The sequence below is a fragment of the Nilaparvata lugens genome, chromosome 10 (assembly GCF_014356525.2).
Source record: "Nilaparvata lugens isolate BPH chromosome 10, ASM1435652v1, whole genome shotgun sequence".
In the NCBI taxonomy this organism is placed as follows: domain Eukaryota; kingdom Metazoa; phylum Arthropoda; class Insecta; order Hemiptera; family Delphacidae; genus Nilaparvata; species Nilaparvata lugens.
The window spans coordinates 35,749,700-35,768,849 of record NC_052513.1 but is presented as its reverse complement, the minus strand read 5'-3'; the positions used below and the strand labels follow the sequence as shown (position 1 = coordinate 35,768,849).

Sequence of the window (19,150 nt, the reverse complement as noted above, 5' to 3'; positions counted from 1 at the left end):
GTATTCATTTTCAAATCACTTAGTTCTACTTATAATGTTGTAGATAATCATCATTTCAGATCAAGCAATTAATTGATTATATTTCCATTTGTTTCATTAAACTTGTTTCTCTAAATAAAGAACCAATAATTACTTTATGCAGTACATTTTTGAAGAGTCAAATAAACCAAACGGTCGAGAAGTAGACCTACTGACTACAGAAATGAATGAATTGTTCATGGTATCCAAAAATATGTTGTTCACCAAAAAGTTCTTTTGACCTTTGGACACACTGATTAATACCAATTCCTACATGGAGATTGATGCTAATAATAATTCAACTGATTGTTGGAATTTCTCATATAATATTACTTTTCATTATTGGGAGTTCCTTGCCAAGAAATATAATTGAAAACTTATACAGATTACAAACAATCAATTTCAGAATTCACTTTGCAAAGTTTTTTTTATAATGAATAATAAATTATAACTTTTTGATTTCAGGCCTAGTGGTGTACCAGCCAGAAGTAGAGGATGACAAAGAAAATCAGCTATGAATAATATTCCATGGATATAATTCATGTATGATGTAGTAGCCTACAGAAGAAAGAGATGGACTAATCTAAGAAATATATCAATTTTTTCAGTAAATCTTGATGTGTTTATTTCATGTTATTCATAATAATATCCTCTTTGGGGGGGGGGGTTGGGCGATCGCTCCTGCTAACTGCTTCAATTCAGGTAGTTTAAGAAAACAGCAAGTGACATGAAGCTAATAAAATAAGTTTTGATGGTTTATACTTGAGGGATTTTTAAAACTATATTCAACCCAACAGCATCGAACTCTTATTAACAACTTTATTGGTTCTGTATGGCTTCTGCTTCTTTTGGAAATAATAAAATTATTTAACATTGCTAATTTTATATAAAATAAGGTAAGCTATCACAATTATGTATTGCATTAAGAATTAAATAATAGTACTTATGTACTGCATTGAACGGGTAATAATTCTTTGAATATGAAAAATAACTCACGCAAAAGTTGAAAATATTATGTTCCAAGCCACATCAAATATAATTACTTTTAATTCTACCTTCTAGACTATATTTCCAAGGTTTTGATTAAAATTGATGAGCTTTTAGAACATTATAAGTAAATAAGGAGTTTGAATGGCTACTCTAATTCTAATGAATATCTAATAAAGTATTCATTTTAATAGAGCAACTTTAATGTTTTAATTATGAAAAATAACTAGTAGGCCTACCCTAATATATTCAAAATAAGCATGACCAGTTTCTAATAAAATTATGTCATTGTCAAGAGAGTCCTTATTGAAAATGTCGAAACTAATCATGTTTCATTTTGGAATATCACAAGGGTACTAGTTACCTTCTATAATCAATAGATATTTATCCATTTTAAAATAGGCTATGTGTTATTTAAAGTACCATAAGAGAACCTGTTTATTCTAGCAAGATATAGTTATCTCAACAATAATTATTAGAATTAGTTCGCCTGTTTTAATACACTTTGTACATGTCATATGTGTTACAGTAATCTATAATAATAATAATTTTTAATATTCGTATAGCTTTTACTGGTGAGGAGTCCCCAATTGAACCTTGCCTGAGAAGGCATATTGATTTAGGCAGTCAATGGGCCTCACGATTATTATATTTCATGTATATCAGCCGGGACGTACCTATCCAAATGATCAAGAAGGGGACTGCTAAAATAAAATTGCCTAAGAAAAGTTTACAGTATTTATTTCTCTTGGTGTAATATAACCCGTAGATTCCAAAAATGCCAAAAGTAAAGCACTTATTTATTAATTTGAATTTTTTTTCGATAGAGCTTCAATAGGCCTTTGAAGTTGAATACGGTACTCATACAAGTAGGTAGGCCTACCTATACGCAATGTGATTCAAAGAACATGCATTGACTCTGAAGGCAATTGATTCTAGTTGATAAAATAATTATAATAATATATTATTAATAATGGAATGCTTCTAATTAATAAAATAATATCTTATTAATAATGAAATACAATCACAGTTACTTAAAATAATTTACCCTTACAAATTTCCAGGTATAGGAAATGAAAAGTTAACTCTTTGATTGACATGCCTATAAAGCATAATATTTAGCATTATTGAAGTAACTAATAATTGTGGAAAAGTTATCTGAGTTATAAAAAGCAATTAATTCACTATAATGAATCAAATATCCAATAATCATTTTAGAATTACCTTTTGAACAACCCAAAAAATTCATTACCCATAACACATAAAGCAAAATTCATGTCAAAGAACTAGTTCTTTGAGTGTTACTGTTTCTGCCCGCTTGGGTGCGCTGCAATCGATTCTGCTTCTGCCCGTTACGAAAACACAGCTTAAGTCGAGAACTTAATAGACCCCGGAGTTCAGAAGATTAAATCGTGACTAAGTAAATTTAGACCCGAGCGCTTATTTTAGTCCTGAACTCTGTAAGTCCAGAACTTATAGATCCCGAGCTCGGAAACCGGCCCTTAAAGATTGAAAGACTGGATAAATGTAAGAATGAATGAATAGTGACTATACCTGCGGTCTGCACAGGTCAACGGGATTGCCGATGCAATGCAGCAGACGGAACCAGCATTGGGCGACGCAGTCGTTCGACATACCTTCCGGGATTAGTTGGATGTCGTCTTCCACTGTAAATAGAAGAGAAGTGTGGGAAACTGTAATCTATTCCCCAAAATGAACAAATTTGCAGGAAATATTCTAGAACTTTGTGCACAAACCAGGTAGAATATCTTGAACGGTTATCAAAATTCAAGCGATATAACACAGCCCTAAAAATATTGGCCTCTCTGTTTTCGAGATGTTTGCCTGTAATTTCGACATCATTGCGTTTCTCATTATACTAGTCTAACCGAAAAAAATGAGACATCTTCTACGATTGTAGACCGAAAATTAATACTAAGTAGAATTGGGTCTGAACTATTATTCTCTATTAAATTTTCCAACTTTTTTTATCCTCTACTCACAAATCTTTGACTCTATGAATAATCTATAGTCAATATTATTATCTACTATCTCAATCGACTCACAAATCTTGAGCTCAAGAAACGTGGGTCCGTACATGAAGTCAACGTCAACCACTACCTCCGTAAACAAAGCCGTAGTGCGTTCGTGTGACGTCAGCACAGGTAGGGCTCCTACCAATACCTACTATTATTTAATAGTAATAGTAGGTATTGCTCCTACACCAATAGAAACTCTAGCTGATATAGATCAGCTGAAATCAACGAATTTTTATTGGTGTAGGAGCCCTACCTGTGCTGACGTCACACGAATGCACTACAGGTTTGTTTACAGAGGTAGTGCGTCAACACCACTTTTTCTTTACTTACATTGTTCAACGACACTTACACCGTCATGCATTATTCAACGTCTATCAACTATTGAATATAATTATCTTTTTCACTTTTATAACCTATTCAACTACTCTATGCAGGCCTATATTATTTACTTTTCCAACCTATATTCAATCTGTACTCACAAATCTTGAGCTGAGGAAAACTGGGCCCGTACATGAAGTCGAGCAACCGTTGCGTGAGCGCCAAGTTGACGCGGTTCCATTGCTCGACCAGAGCGACCCGGTGACGCCAGTTCATCGACATCTCACGCAGGGTCTTCCAGAGTGGGGGAGAGGGGAAGCAGTGCACGCATGCCAACAGCCACACTTCGAATAGCACACTCAGCACGCGTTCACACAATTTGTCGCCTACGTCATCTGCAAATGTTAACATCAAATTGGTCATGTCACCAATATAACATCATATAATTGACCGAGCGAAGTGAGGTCTAAGATTCAAGTCGACGGTTCTACATTTCTCTTTATGTTTATAAGTTTTCATGTTTATATTGATGTTCAATATAACATCATATAATTGACCGAGCGAAGTGAGGTCTAAGATTCAAGTCGACGGTTCTACATTTCTCTTAATGTTTATAAGTTTCCATGTTTATATTTATGTTCTGCATTTACGGCGAAACGCGGCAATAGATTTTCATGAAATTCTACAGGTATATTCCTTTTTGAATTTCGCGTCGACGTATATATAAGGTTTTTTTAAATTTTGCATTATTAAAAAAGTTATAACAAATTTTTAAAGGATAATACAAAAGGTAAAAGAGTCTCGTTCGATCGCCAATATAACCGTAAAAATCAGACTATAGAATTATTCATCATAAATCAGCTGTCGAGTGGATTATAAATTGCATGCAATTAATATCAACCAAGGTTAGAGGTTGTGAATGAAAGTCCTACATAATTTCGCTCATGGGTTTTGGAAGATTTTGTGTTATAAATAGTCACGGATAAGTACAAATTTTGTGTTAATTTCATTATTAATTGTTTCTTGATCACGTTTTATCATTTTGTTTTAGATTTTGATTCTTAATTCTATTTTAATAAGCCAAACACGGTTTAGAGGTTAGTTTGAGGTTAGGTTTTCAAGAATTAAAAATAAACATAGATACTTGACTAAAATTATAACCAAATTAAAATCCTATCATTTATAAATCAATTATTATTATTGCAAGTAATATAATTTCTTAGATAGGAAGATGAGCTCAAGTAGAACACCGAAGGTTAGTAATAGAAATGTACACATAGCGGGAGTACTTACGCGATCCCAAAACCAAAATTCAAAAACGCCAAAACCAAAATTCAAATTCAAATTCAAATTCAAAATTCAAATTCAAATTCTTTATTCTGTATTGTATTATGGCAAATAAAGAATTTGAGAATTTGAAGAATTTTTATTCAAAAAAAATAATTATACAATCAAATGCATTCCAAAAATCAAATACAATATTGTTTCCTAATTTCTAATATGTGTCCCTATAGGCTACCCTGTGTGGGGACACTTGAATATATATAATAAAATATTTATATACAAATTTAAATATATATCATGAAGAACATAATAATTGAATATGGTATTATATTGAAATAAATCAATATGTCAATATTTATAATCATTCTTGCACACATTCATACGCACACACATTCACATATGCGCACACATTCATACGCACACACATTCACACATGCGCACAAACACACACACACACAACACACACACACACACACACACACACAACACACACACACCACACACACACACACACACACACACACACACACACACACACACACACTTACACAAAACTTAAAACTATGTACGGAGTGGTTGCTGTTTTTTTTCATATTTAGTTCAATTTTATTCATAGTTAACGTTTCGTTTTTTTTTCAAAGTGCTGATGTAATTATACCATAAATGAATGCGTTTTGAAGAAAGATACAGTGATTGAAATTTGATACTGTCTTACTGTTTACGCATACCGGACGGGATTTGTGAGTTCAATGATCTTTGATTGTTGCAGTGTTCATGTCGTGTAATGTGTAAATTATACTAAATTTAGACCTATATTAATTTAGTAAAAAAATCATTCGGGTTGTCTAGTTGTAAAATGAATTTCTTGATTTCTTTTCTAAATAACTGACGTGACGTTATTTTCCTTGTTGTTACTGGAAGTGAATTGAATATTTTATAGCTATGTATTTGAAGTGTCGTCTGGAATGCTCTAATCTTGGTTTTGGGAGGTTAATGTCCTGTGAATTCCTGAGGTTTATTCTTTCTCTCATCTGTTGAATATCGAAATTATTTTTAGCTAAATCCAGCAATGCTTTGAATAGAAAAGAATGTCTCACTGATAATATTGACAGTTCTCTGAAGAGCATCATTGAACTATATTGTTTAGGTTTATTACAAATTATTTTTAATATATGTTCTGACCAGTAATCACAGGTTTAATATGAACATTGTATGCACTCCCATAGCATATTATTCCATAATTATTCTAGAACCAATAATTGCATGGTATAATTGTAACAATACTTCTTTTGGACATAACTGTCTGAGGTAATAGAACTTCCTTATGTATACAAATAACTCATTTTTATCTTCTGTACATGATCTGACCAAGTGAGCCTACTATCCAATATGAGGCCCAGATATTTAACTGTACGTGCTTGTTTTATAGTTTCACAGTTACACAATATATTACTCACCTGTTGCGCACAATCTAATTTATGGAAGTAAATACTAGTTAACTCCTGATCCGTGTTTTGAAGATTAGATTGTATTATATTAGATTTGTCTGTGTTGATAGTTAATTTATTTTCGCAAAACCACCACCTAAGGTGCTTAAGATCCATTTCTAATTTATTTTTAAGTTCTTGATTTGTTTTGGCCGAATAAAATATAACTGTATCGTCTGCAAAAGATGTAATCTTTCCCTGTAAGTCACCATCCGTCAAATCGTTAATAAAGACCAGGAATAAAGTACTTGATAACACTGATCCTTGAGGAATACCTATGGTAATGTCCCCGGGTTCACTCAACGTATCGTTAATTCTGACCCTTTGACTCCTATTAGATAGGTAGCATCTTAACCAATCATTGGCAATTCCTCTTACTCCTGATAAATCAAGTTTTTTTAGAAGCATGTTTTTATCAATTGCATCATATGCTTTAGATATATCAAGAAACAGAGCTGCACACTTATTATTAACACTAAAACTGTCATTTATTTTTGAAATGAGATTTTTAATTGCCGCTTCTGTACTTCTTCCTTCACGGAAACCATATTGGTTATCACTAAAAAAGTTATTATTTTTATAAAAGTTTTCAAGTCTAATCTTGAATATTTTTTCTAAAATCTTGGAAAAAACCGGTAAAAGTGAAATTGGGCGGAACTGATCTATGTTTTTACAATTTGGCTTTTTAGGAATAGGTATAACTACGCTGTGTTTGAACATGCTTGGGAATTTTCCTTTGGCAATACTTAGGTTAATTAGATCGGTTAATTTGTTCAAATAATTCATGTAAGTTTTTTAATCATGCTTGTGCTTATCCCATCTACACCTGGCGAAGATTTATTTTTCAATTTTCTTATTGTACTTGCTACTTCCTCCGGATTTGTAGGGTGGAGAAAAATTGAATTTGTTGGAGAATTGTATGGAAACCTTATTTTTGATATTCTAGCAGACTCTTCCCTGGTTTGCAATGTGGTTTGTTCTAATTCATCATTCATTTTATTCACAACATTTAGAAAATAAGAATTAAACGAATTAGAAATTTTATTACTATCATGTATGCTATTTCCCTGCTCATCAACAATCAGTTTTAGTGGTTCTTTATTTTTTTTCAATCCTATTAACGCGTCAATTGTTTTCCACGTCTTTCTAATGTTTCCCTGGCTTTCTCTAAACAGTTTTGAATAATAATATTGTTTTCTTTCTCTCAGTTCATTACGTAAGTTATTTTTGAATGTATTGTATATTTGTTTTAAGTCGTCATTATTAGGTTGTTTGATAACTTTCTTGTATAACTCATTTCTTAAGTTTATTTGCTTGATCAGATAACTATTTATCCATGGCGACCTATATTTCTGTGTCAAGTTATTTTCTAAAAGAAGATTTTCTTGTGAATCTTTGATAGCGCTTTTTAAAATGTCAATGAAATTTTCCCATCCCTCATCAACTGATACTGCTGGTATTTCTCTATCCCAATCAATCGATGATAAAATATTATTCAACTTCCGGTAATTGATTAGGCATATTTTTTTATAATTTGTATCTGCTTCTTCGTTGGATCTCTTCAATCCTTCAACTTTAAGTATGATTGTACTGTGATCAGTTATATCTAAATGTAGTATTTCTGGAATTAGATTAATTTTATTCAGTTTTGTTCTATTTTTGCCGGATTTTAAGTAGAGATGATCTATTAAAGAGTTGGAAAATCGGGACCTATGAGTGTAATCAGTATGAGTGATTCAAATCCAAAACTATTCATTAAATATTTGTAATCGTCAATAATTCTGGTGTTCTGAAAAAGATCTATATTTATATCTCCCGTGAAAAAGAAAGGGACCTCATTGTTTTCGTTAATATTAAATATTTCTTCTAAGTACAAGGTTAATTCGTTAAGAAATATTTTGGGTGAGTTTGATTGCAACCTGTAAGCAGCCAACAACTGAAATTCAAAATTATTATATGAACAAGATATATGTACACAGTCCGCTGAAATAAAAACTATTGTCTTTGTTTTGAACGTTATCTCACTGCTTATATAAACCAAAGTTCCTCCTGCTCTGTAGTTATGATTGAAATTACCATGTACGGAATAGCCCTCTATATGATATAAGTCTATTTCATTCTCTAGTATCCATATTTCTGTCAAGACTATTATTAGCGGGTTGTTTTCTAATTTCCTCATTTGCACTAAGAATAAATCGAAATTACTTCGCAGACTGCGTATATTTTGATGAATAATTAGTGTTTCTCTGCTACTTATCTCTGATGACATTTTTATTTACGGTACTGACACTGTTATTTTCTTGGTTACCTGGCTGCTTAGATGCACTTATCACGCTCAACTTTTTCACTTGTTCACTGTTCTGAGTTCAATAACTGGTGTTCCGTCTTCTTTCCTAGCTAGAATCTTCCCTTCCTTGATCCTTCCTCTTTTGAAGATCTCTCTCGCCATGGTGAAAATCCTTCTTCGCGTAGGTGCTAGACTTTCATTCACATAGACTGGATGGTCCGTTGTTTCTCCCATCTGCTTTGTAGAAAACTGCCTCGTAACTTTCCTTTTATTCAATATTACTTGTTTGTCTGTTCTACGAACGAACTTGACAACGATTGGTGGAGGTAGGTTTTCATTTCGTTGTTTAAGTCTGTGACAAATGTCGATTGCATCTGCTTTTATTTTGTGTCCTAATGCTTCGCTCATTCTACAAATGATTTCTGTTACATCTTCATCCTGTTTTTGGGTATACCATTTATTCCAGCATGTTCGATCTTGAGTATTGTTCCATATCCTCGACGCGTTCCTTCAGTTCTGCATTTTCTTTCCTGAGGCTAGACTTCTGTTGAAAGCTTATCGATGTTGATGAGGCATGTGCTAATTTGCTTGTTTTGTTCATCAAACTTCTTATTTATATCGTTAATCGCCTGATGACATGATTCAATTGATTTCCCAAGCTCCAACTCCATTTTCTTAATATTCTCCTTCATCGACGTCTGATTTCCTGCAATTACCTCAAGAACTCCTGCGAGTTCTTGGAGAGTCACGTCCTTGTTTCCTGTTGTCGATTCACTCACCATACTTTTGCGACGTGTAGAGGAACAGCTGCTACATCTCCAAATTTGTTTGTTTCTCTTTATGTAGTCCGCATCGTCCTTGGTCATTTTCACACATCCTATATGAAAATTCGCTTCACAGTCGACACATGAAATCAGCTCACCTGAATTCCGAACATTCCGAACACAAAAACCCCAGTTCTTCAAACTACTTTAGCCGAAAAAGTTGCTCAACTACAAAGTAGCCACACTAATTTAAAAAAACCAATTAGAAGTAACTCTAAAAACGTCTGAGGAAGAAAGGTTAGGGATGGTAGAAGAAATTAAATCTTTGGAACTGATTATAAAGTTACAAGATGAAGACCATAAAAAAGAAATACTAAATCTAAAAAATCAATGTAGTCTAATGTCGGAGGAAATAAAGAAACTAAAATCTAAATTTGATAATACTAAATGTATGATAGAACCTCCGTCCAAATGCAAAAAAAATAAAATCTAACCTAAATGATGGGAAATGCTCTGAAAATGGTCGAAATAAAACGTATAGTGAGGTTTTGAAGACAGCAACCAAAAATATAGCTGAGGGAAATAAAGATAGGAAAGGGAGAGTTCTGCTACTGACGTCCAGTCATGGACGTGATTGCAGTGATCTCCTTGATAAAAGATTAAAAAATAAATTTGATGTCCAATGTTTTTTCAAGCCAAGTGCATCAATTAATGCAGTTGTAGAGTCAGCTAGGGAACAAACTAAAGACTTTGATGAAAATGACTATCTAATTGTACTGGGTGGCTCAAATAATATAAATGAACCTAACTTGAATCATCTTCCTCAAGTAACAGAAAAAATCAAGGAAATTGTGCCACTCAGCAAAAAAAACAAACTTAATAATAAGTACTATTCCTAATAGGTTGATAGGCCAGAATTAAATGAAGCAATCAATTCGACAAACAAATCAATCCATAATACAATCAACAGCCTAAAAAATAAGAATTCTAAACAACTGGGGATTTGTTTTCTAAATGAAAGGCTGAAAAGACATAACTTCACTAATCATGGGTTGCATCTAAATCGATCTGGCAAAGTAATCTTTTGTAATAGATTGGCAGAGCTGATTGAAAGCCGTTTGCAATCCTCTGGTTTAAAAACAGTCAAAAAAACAAATAACGATTTTTTAGTAAATTGGCTCAAAACAGGGAAAGGGAAATAGCTACAAATGCTAGAGATAGAGTAGCACAAAATGGTAAGGTTTTTAGTATTTATCATCAAAATATTCAGTATCTTCGCAACAAAATTGACAGATTAGAAGTATTTCTTAAAGAGGAGGATCCTGACATTGTTATTTTCACAGAGCATGGCTTAAAAATAAAGGAAATAAATCAAGTTAGGATTCCAGGCTATTCACTGAGATCAGAATTTTGTAGAATAGCTCATAGAAGTGGTGGTGTATGTATATTCACTAGCAATGCTAAACATACCCAAACTTATGAACTGGATTTTGTTAAGAGATTTTCTGTTGAGATGGATTCAGAGGTGACGGGACTAAGGTTAAAAATTGATGATCGATTTGAGGTAGCAGTGTTAGGTATCTATAGGTCACCAAATGGAGACTGGCAAAAATTTTGTGAGCTGCTCCATACACTTTTGGAAATTACAACCGCTCGTTTCACAAATGTTATAGTAGTAGGAGATTTCAATACCGATTTTGCCAGGCAGGATAAAATGACAGAGGATATTAGAGATATTATTAATATGAATAATTTAGAAATTAAGATACACGAATATACAAGAGTAACTCGAACTTCACAGACAATTATTGATAATATCCTCACAAATATAGAAGGTTGTAATGTCAGGTTAGGGAGCTCAGATCTATCAGATCATAACTATCAAATTTTAGATGTTAAGTTGCAGGGCCAGAATCCAGGCAGAAAAAAAACTTTTGTGAAAGAAATTCAGCAATATGAGCTAGGAAATATAAATTGTTTGAAGCAGGAACTGCTTCAAGAAAATTGGAGTAGTGTTTATAACAGTTGTAACCTAAATTACAAATATAAGCAATTCATTGATACTCTAAGATTTCACATTAGTGTATGCTGTCCGATAAAAAAAGTCAAAGTAAAAAGTAAATTAAACAAAGTAGATGAATGGATAACTGAAGATATTCTTACTCAAAGAAATATTGTTAGGGAAGCTTATGAGGAATTTAAATTAGTGAGGGATGTTCCGAGTGAAGTCAAATACAAATGTCTAAAGAAAAACTATGCAAAAGAAGTGAGGAAAGCTAAGTGTAAGAAAACAGCTGAAATATTAACAACTAGTACCAATTTTAACTCTGCTGTTTGGGAGGTAATTAATAGAAATAGGAGAGCAGCTCAAAAAGATACAGTTACTAATGTCCCTAGGATAATCGATGAACATGGAAATTATATGGATGATAGTATAGACATTTGTAACTTTTTCAATAAATATTATCAACAGGTTGCATATAATCTCCAAAAGTCACTGAACACTAATACTTATAATACAACTACATTAAATGCTGAGCCAATTGAAAAGGTATTTAAATTTCATCCATTATCAAGAGATGAGTTGTCAAGAATAATAAAAAATTTGAATAACAAAAAAACAGTAGGATTGGATGGGGTCTCAAGCAAAATTTTAAAAGAATGTGAAAATGAATTACTGGACCCTTTATTGCATCTCCTTAATACTTCACTAGAGCAGGGTATTTTCCCTGATGATCTGAAACAAGGAAAAATTTTGCCAATTTTCAAGAGCGGTGATTCTGAAAGAGTTGAAAATTATAGACCCATTAGTATTCTAAATGTAATAAGTAAATTTTTGAAAGAGTAGTTTTAAATAGGTTATTGATGCACCTGGAAGAAATTAATTTCATATGTGATGAACAGCATGGGTTCCAGAAAGGGAAATCTACTAAGACTGCAATAGTATCCCTTGTTGAAAGACTAATAGATATAATAGATTCAGGTGAGAAGGCAGCCGCAATATTTCTTGATTTATCCAAAGCTTTTGATTGTGTGAACCATAGAATATTATTGGAAATACTAAAAACTGTAGGTGTGAATGGTATAGAACTAAAATGGTTTGAATCATATCTCATAGGTAGAAACCAGTGTGTTGAGCTTACCAAGGTGGATGGGAATGAAATAGTAAAAATTAAATCTCAAAAACTGGAGGTCCAGGCTGGAGTACCTCAAGGCTCAATTCTGGGTCCCTTACTGTTTCTGTTGTATGTGAACCAATTACCAAAAGAGTTAAAAGATCACAGAGCTCTGTTGTTTGCTGATGACACATCGCTTATCTTTAACAATTATTTATTAGATAGTCTAGAAATAAATGCTTTTACTGGAGTACAGTCAATTGTCCAATTCTTGAAGCAAAGGCAATTAACAATAAATAGTAAGAAATGTCAATTCCTACAATTCAAAAGTAAATATAATTCAGTAGAGGATAGAGAAATAAATGTGTTTGTAGAGGAAAATGAATTAGACCAAGAAGAGAAAGTAGCATTCTTGGGAATTTTATTGGACAGGAAATTAACATGGCATCCTTACATTGAGAGGATATGTAATAAGATATCATCTGGGGTATTTGTCCTGCGGCAGCTTGCTAGGCTGAATGATAAAAAACTACTGTTAACTGCTTACCATGGACTTATACTATCTCATATTAGGTATGCTATTTTAGTATGGGGTAATTCATCTCAACAAAATATGGACAGAGTGTTTAAGATTCAAAAGAAGGCACTCAGATGTATAGAGAAAGTGAATAGGTTAGACTCTTGTAGGCCTTTATTTAAAAAGCTTGGTCTATTAACTGTGCCATCTTTGTATGTATATGAAGTTGTAATGCATGTGAAAACGAGTGGTGTGATCCAGAATTCAGATGTTCATGAGTATAATACGCGAAACAGAGCAGATTATCATATAATGGGTCACAATAGTAGGTTATTTGAACAAAAACCAGATTATATTGGTAGGAAATTTTATAACAAGCTACCTCAAATCTTGAAAAGTAATGATGATTTGAAGATTTTCAAAAAACAAATGAAAAAATATTTAGTTGATAGAGCTTTTTATAGTGTACAAGAATTCCTTTCAAACCTAAACTAGGTTGAACTACTTAGTGTTAGAATTATTATGTAATAACATGACTTGTCTTATACTCCATGACTGGAGTCTTTAGGACGTAATCTAAAAAAAAAAAAAAAATCTCAAAGTAATTTGGTGGAAAATCAGCTGTCGTGTGGACTATTAATTGTATGCAATAAGGCATGCAATTAATAACTCAATGTATAGTCCAGGTCCTGTAGCTTTGCCTGTTGGCGGAATGTCACTAGACTATAATACTACCCGTTCAAAAACATCGAACATTCTTGAAAATGTATCTTTCCATAAGCTTAGGCCATGATTCTAAGTTTAGTTATTGATGGAAAAGTTTTTTTTTACATTTTTCTTTTGGATTCTGATGATTAAATTGCAACAAATGTTATCGAAAAGAAATTGATTCCTAAAATCATGAAAAGTGAAAAATGAAGTTTGTAGGAAATCAGCTTTATGGTTGTCTATATTTTTAAAATTCAACACACCGATTTTTGGCCGACGCGAAAACTCAGAATGTCCTCTGATGGGTTGATTGGGTTGGCGTATCGACGACAGCCAGACCTGATAACTGCGCTCACACTCCGGGACGACACGTCAGAAAGCTCTATGTTCAATTAGGATTTTTCTAGGCATTTTAAATTGATAGATTATTCATTTATTTTTGAGAAAACATAGCAACAGGTCAATGTAACGTACAAAGCGCGAGGTCTACTGTTCATGAGTAGCTAAGTAGCTAAGTAGTAGCTACGAGTAACTACGAGTAGCAGTATAGATAATGGTCATGTGGGCTATGTATAGCACTGTGCAATACAAATGGTACCGTATATATAGACTATAGAAAGTCCACCAGTCCATAAAATGTTGACCAGTAGATTATTGACCTATTATAGCTGGATTCTCACATATCAGTATCAGTGGACGTGTCCGGTACAGTGAAAATATTATTCCCGTACGTTATAATGGGACTATTCATACTCGCTCGGCCGTGCTGAGTGAAAATAGTCCAATCAGATCTCATGGAGATTATATTTTTACCGTGCCGGTCACTTTCATTGATACTGATATTGGGAATCCATGAACTGGAAATACAGATTAAGGCGTTTAACCCTTTAGTCTGCTGGCACTGCCTGGTCATGGGTTCGAATCTCGCCGGTAGACATGGACGTTTGTTCAATCACCCACGAACTTATTATATTATTCATGCACAAACAAGAAGTTTATGTCGACATCATCCGTATTGAAACAGAAGGAATAAGCAAGATGTACAACTCAACAGCCCCATTTCATGTCCCCATTTTAGACAACTTTTTAATACTTCAGATACTGTTGCTTGTGAGATGTTGTGATATCTATCCATAATGAAAACACTGGGATGTTGTCAAAAATATCATTAATTTACTGTAAAATTACAAACATGTTTCAACATCATTGGTGTCATCTTCAGTGTGAAAAAGTTTTGAATTTTCAAATTCCCAGTGTTTTCATTAACTTTTCAGGGTAGCCACCCATTTCAAAATAAACAAATCATAAGTAATTCCCGGTTTTCCAGAGTAAAATTTCAAAATTTCGAGGTAGAGTATCCGCGGTATTTGAGGAACAATATACATTTGTAAAGAATTTATAATGGAAATCTTCAGTTTGATCTTCCATGAAGAATTGCAAATAGCATATTTAAATTTCCAAATATATTGTTAATTTTTGACATGACAAGAATATCGATGTTTTTAGATTTGTTATGTAAGGGAGTTCAAAAACATTGCTAATTATTATTGCCAACAAGTATTTTTTTATTTGAGTTTATTGTTACTGAACACTTCTTCACTGAACTGATTGAAATTTATGAAAAATTCACGAGTAATTGGAAAAATTCATGAGGAATTCACGGTATTTTTCCCGGTTAGTAAAATCATTAGGAATTTAAGGTTCTCCAGATTTTCTCGGTAGGTGGCCACCCTGCTTTTTAATACTTGAACTGTCAATTGAGATAAGTTTAGCCTTGTATCAACCGTTAGATTGAGGGGAATTTTAAAATAAAAATTGAGAATCATTACAAGTTTTCGAAATAATTATACAATTCTTGAAAATTATGACACCATGAAACATCAATATTTAATAGATTAGTTAAATTAAAAACAAGTTGTAGTTGAGAACAAGATTACTTGTTTTTCGATTCTTCTCTAGCGTGAGCACCCAGTCTTAGGGTGAGTCACTACCACCTAGATTTAGCCATCTAGGACCATCTAGGTGGTAATGGGTGAGTTCAAACTCAATTAATTCTTCCAAAAACACCAGTAAATACAGTACAAGACATGCTACTACCTTTGACAGTGGGCGGAGCCAGCAAGGTATCGTTAATAGCCAATAGGAAGAGCAGCAGTGTCTCCCATGTCTGTCGGTCCATGGAGGTGGACAGTTGTGCCACCTGTTGGAGAGTACGCAAAACACGGTGACACAGCACCGCTTGACGATTGATCGTGTCCATGCCTGCCAACACAAATCAAAAAATTCAAATTCATTTTTACCATAAAATATTTTAATTATTATTATATTGCCATAACAAATCATTCTTCATTTATTCATTAATTATCTCTTATGATAATTACCAAAATGATTGATAAAGAGATAACCTTGACGAATACTCTCCCAAATTTTCATAGAATTACAATGCCCGATAAAAGGTTAGGTTCACTAACCTTCACTTTCACTTGGATTTGATTTTAAAAATAACAAATATCACTAACGATTAAAGAAAAATTATAAGAATGATTGCGAAAGAAGAAATAAGGTTAAGATTGACTTACTTCTTTCCCTAACTTTCATAAAAGTCCGATTAGGGTTAGGTTCACTAAACTTCACTATCACTTGAATTCTATTCAAATACAATTAGGTTATCTTTGAAATAATTGATGAAATAATTATAGTCCTTGATTTGAACTGTAGTATAAATTTGGAAAATGACAGTTTTGGGCATATAAGCCTATTGTGCCTTCTCTTATAAGTGTAATAGTTGTACATGATTAAACAAAATGTTAGGTTGTTTTAGAAACTAAAAGTGGAATTCTATATTTCTAAAAAAATATATATAGCAATGAATAACCATACCTTTGAGAAAATTCATTAAAAAAAAATTATAACATTGATTTAGGTTGAGGATAAATTAATTAACATCATAAAATATAAAGCTAGGTTAAATTGGAAATTTGAATTCAAAACCTTGAAAGGCTACTTCGGAAAACCATAAAAATGATCACATTCGAAGATAAATTTATACAAAAAAAAATTATAAATGCGTAGGAGAATTCAGTTGAACAAAGCGTCCTGAAAAAATTGGGAGAAAGCATTTTGAATTTAAATTATGAAAACGACTAGTTATTGTTAACTTTGAATTTGATAGCTTTGTTAATTTATTAGTGTTAATATTTATTCGTTACTCTAGAATTTTATAGCAAAAAAATATTTGGTCTGAATTCGGAAACATCAAGTTAGCATAGTAATCAAAATGTTATTGATCCTTCTACAACTGTATATTAGGAGATAAAGCACGATATAATGTTAAGTTCCTACCATCAAGCGTTAAGATTATGTTCTACCTCTTCAAAGATTATCAAGCTCAGTAGTTTTAATTAGCCTAATTGGTTAATGAAGCAAGATACGAATTACAAGATTAGTGCTCCTGCATACACATTATCAAGTTTGGAAACATGAGTAATAACATAAAGACTTACAAATAGTTTAAATCAATTTGGAGATGAATGCATCATTGAAATAACAGTGAAACATTCAGTAGAACGCTAATAATGAATAATTTTATCCTATATTATGACCCAATGTATATGTATCAAAATTCGGGGAGGAACCGTTTTCGGCTGTACCTGTTGATCCTCCCCTAAACATTTCAATGATTTACGTACAACTGAATCAATAAATGATAATTATAATAAGCTAAATAAATTCTTGATATTATTGGTGAACTCTTACACCCAATTTTATAAATATATTTGTATTAATAACATAACCACTATAACCGTTAGACATTAGGCGCCCCCTACCAAACAGATTTCATAAAGTTGTAGATAATTTACTCACTTAGGTCCAAATACAGGAATGTCCAGACTAGCGAAAAAAGAAGACGAAATGAATTAGATTAGATGAAAAGCAGGCTGAAAAGTGAAATTGTGATAGAAATAGATTTCTGTGAAGAATATATCAGAAGAAAATATAGTACAGATATTATTGTGTGTCATAGAATAGGATTAGGATGGTGATGAACAGAAGATTCGTTATGATTTGAAAGATTTGGAAAGATATCAAAGAAATATAGTGCATAATATATTATGCCATACACAAGTCACACATTATTCAATAAGAAGAACAGTACAATAAAATTGGTTGCATTTATCTATTAAATTAGCTAATAAAGTGGTTGAAATATTATTAAGATAACTAATGCAGCTGCATTGCTGTTATTAGAACTTATATTTACAAATTGATAAGTTAAAATAGGTTACATTGTCAACTGTGACCAAGAAATATAATAAAAATGTAGGCTAATATTTTCATGCTAGATGAAATATGCAAGTTTATAGCACACGTGATTTCATTTTTAGAAGCTTGGCTGTAGAAAAAAGAGACATAATGAATTAAACAATTTGAATAGTATTTACAACATGCATTGTTTGGAGCCGAAGATGAATGAAAAACAAAACGTGATCTATCATTGATAAAGCTAATTGGGATAGACACGCCATTCAAGAAATTTCAAATTCATTCAGCATCCAATGACATTAGTAAATAATTCATTACACTTCTACTGTCAGGGTGAATTATTACATTCTACTTGGAATTCTATCTTACATTCGAGATTTATTTTTGTAGCATGAGATGTTTAACCTGTCTTGAAATTCACTGGATCATGTTTACATCAAACATACTATCACTACCTATTTTGTAAATTCATGAATTAGTAGTCTACCATCTCATTTAATAAACAAATTCGAGGACAAAATAAGTTATTTTCGAAAGCTTTTGGCCAGTAAAATCTTATCAAAGAATATTTTATAATTAAAAGTATTGAAGTTTTTATATTTTGGAATTGAAGTAAATAATTTATTTTACTGTAGTCCAAAGATAGTCATATAATTCTCACGAGTTCTAATTTGACTATTCCTACTCAGCCCGGCCGAGTGAGTATTACACTCACTGGAATAACATTGGAACTTATGGAAATAAAGAAGTAGGAAGAAGTCTTCTTTAAGTCTAAAGAAGTCGAAAGATCTGTTATTGGGATACAAATAAACATATGCCTCCTTGATCCATTCCGAACTGCGATGCATACCTACAAGACTTTTTCACATTAAACGTTCAATTATCCCTATTGAAATAAACGAGAAATATATTCATTTATTTGTTTCACCAATCAATCATCCACCTAAAGTGAGATTCAATGGGAAGCAAATGTGCTATTAATAGAGACAATTGATAGGTTTTCCTATTGGATGTGCATGGATAACCATAGTTGAAAGACCGTTCTTGATTTGGTATACCGTATTATGTTTATTATTATTAAACGAAAATCCAAATTAAATGCTGTAATTCACCCCGAAGACTACTGCTACTGCAAATATTGACAACAGGGTAAACAGCTAGATGGAAGTTCGATGAGCGCTACTATTCAAAAATTATTTGTCAGCCCGGGAATCGAACCCAGTACCTCCCAAAGCTCATCGAATTTCCATCTAGCTGTTTACCCTGTTGTCAATATTTGCAGTAGCAGAAGTCTTTAAGGTGAATCCCAGCATTCAATTTGGATTTTCGTTTAATAATAATAATTAATTCATTAGCATTTGA

The 19,150-nt window shown here is 32.5% G+C and overlaps 1 protein-coding gene across 10 annotated transcripts in view; it reads right to left on the bottom strand.

Moving 5' to 3' along the window:
• The window catches only part of LOC111064411 (ral GTPase-activating protein subunit beta), an 89,261-nt gene that overhangs the window by 55,226 nt on the left and 14,885 nt on the right, over positions 1-19,150 (bottom strand). For 8 of the 10 annotated variants that reach the window (XM_039436726.1, XM_039436728.1, XM_039436727.1 and 5 more), the window contains exons 4-7: positions 17,390-17,416; positions 15,623-15,787; positions 3,524-3,757; positions 2,560-2,672 (exon numbers count right to left, since the gene is read on the bottom strand). In XM_039436726.1, the coding sequence (XP_039292660.1) occupies positions 2,560-2,672; positions 3,524-3,757; positions 15,623-15,787; positions 17,390-17,416 (539 nt within the window). The remainder of the gene's footprint in view (positions 1-2,559; positions 2,673-3,523; positions 3,758-15,622; positions 15,788-17,389; positions 17,417-19,150) is intronic. The other 2 variants (XM_039436731.1, XM_039436736.1) reach the window with 1 other exon arrangement.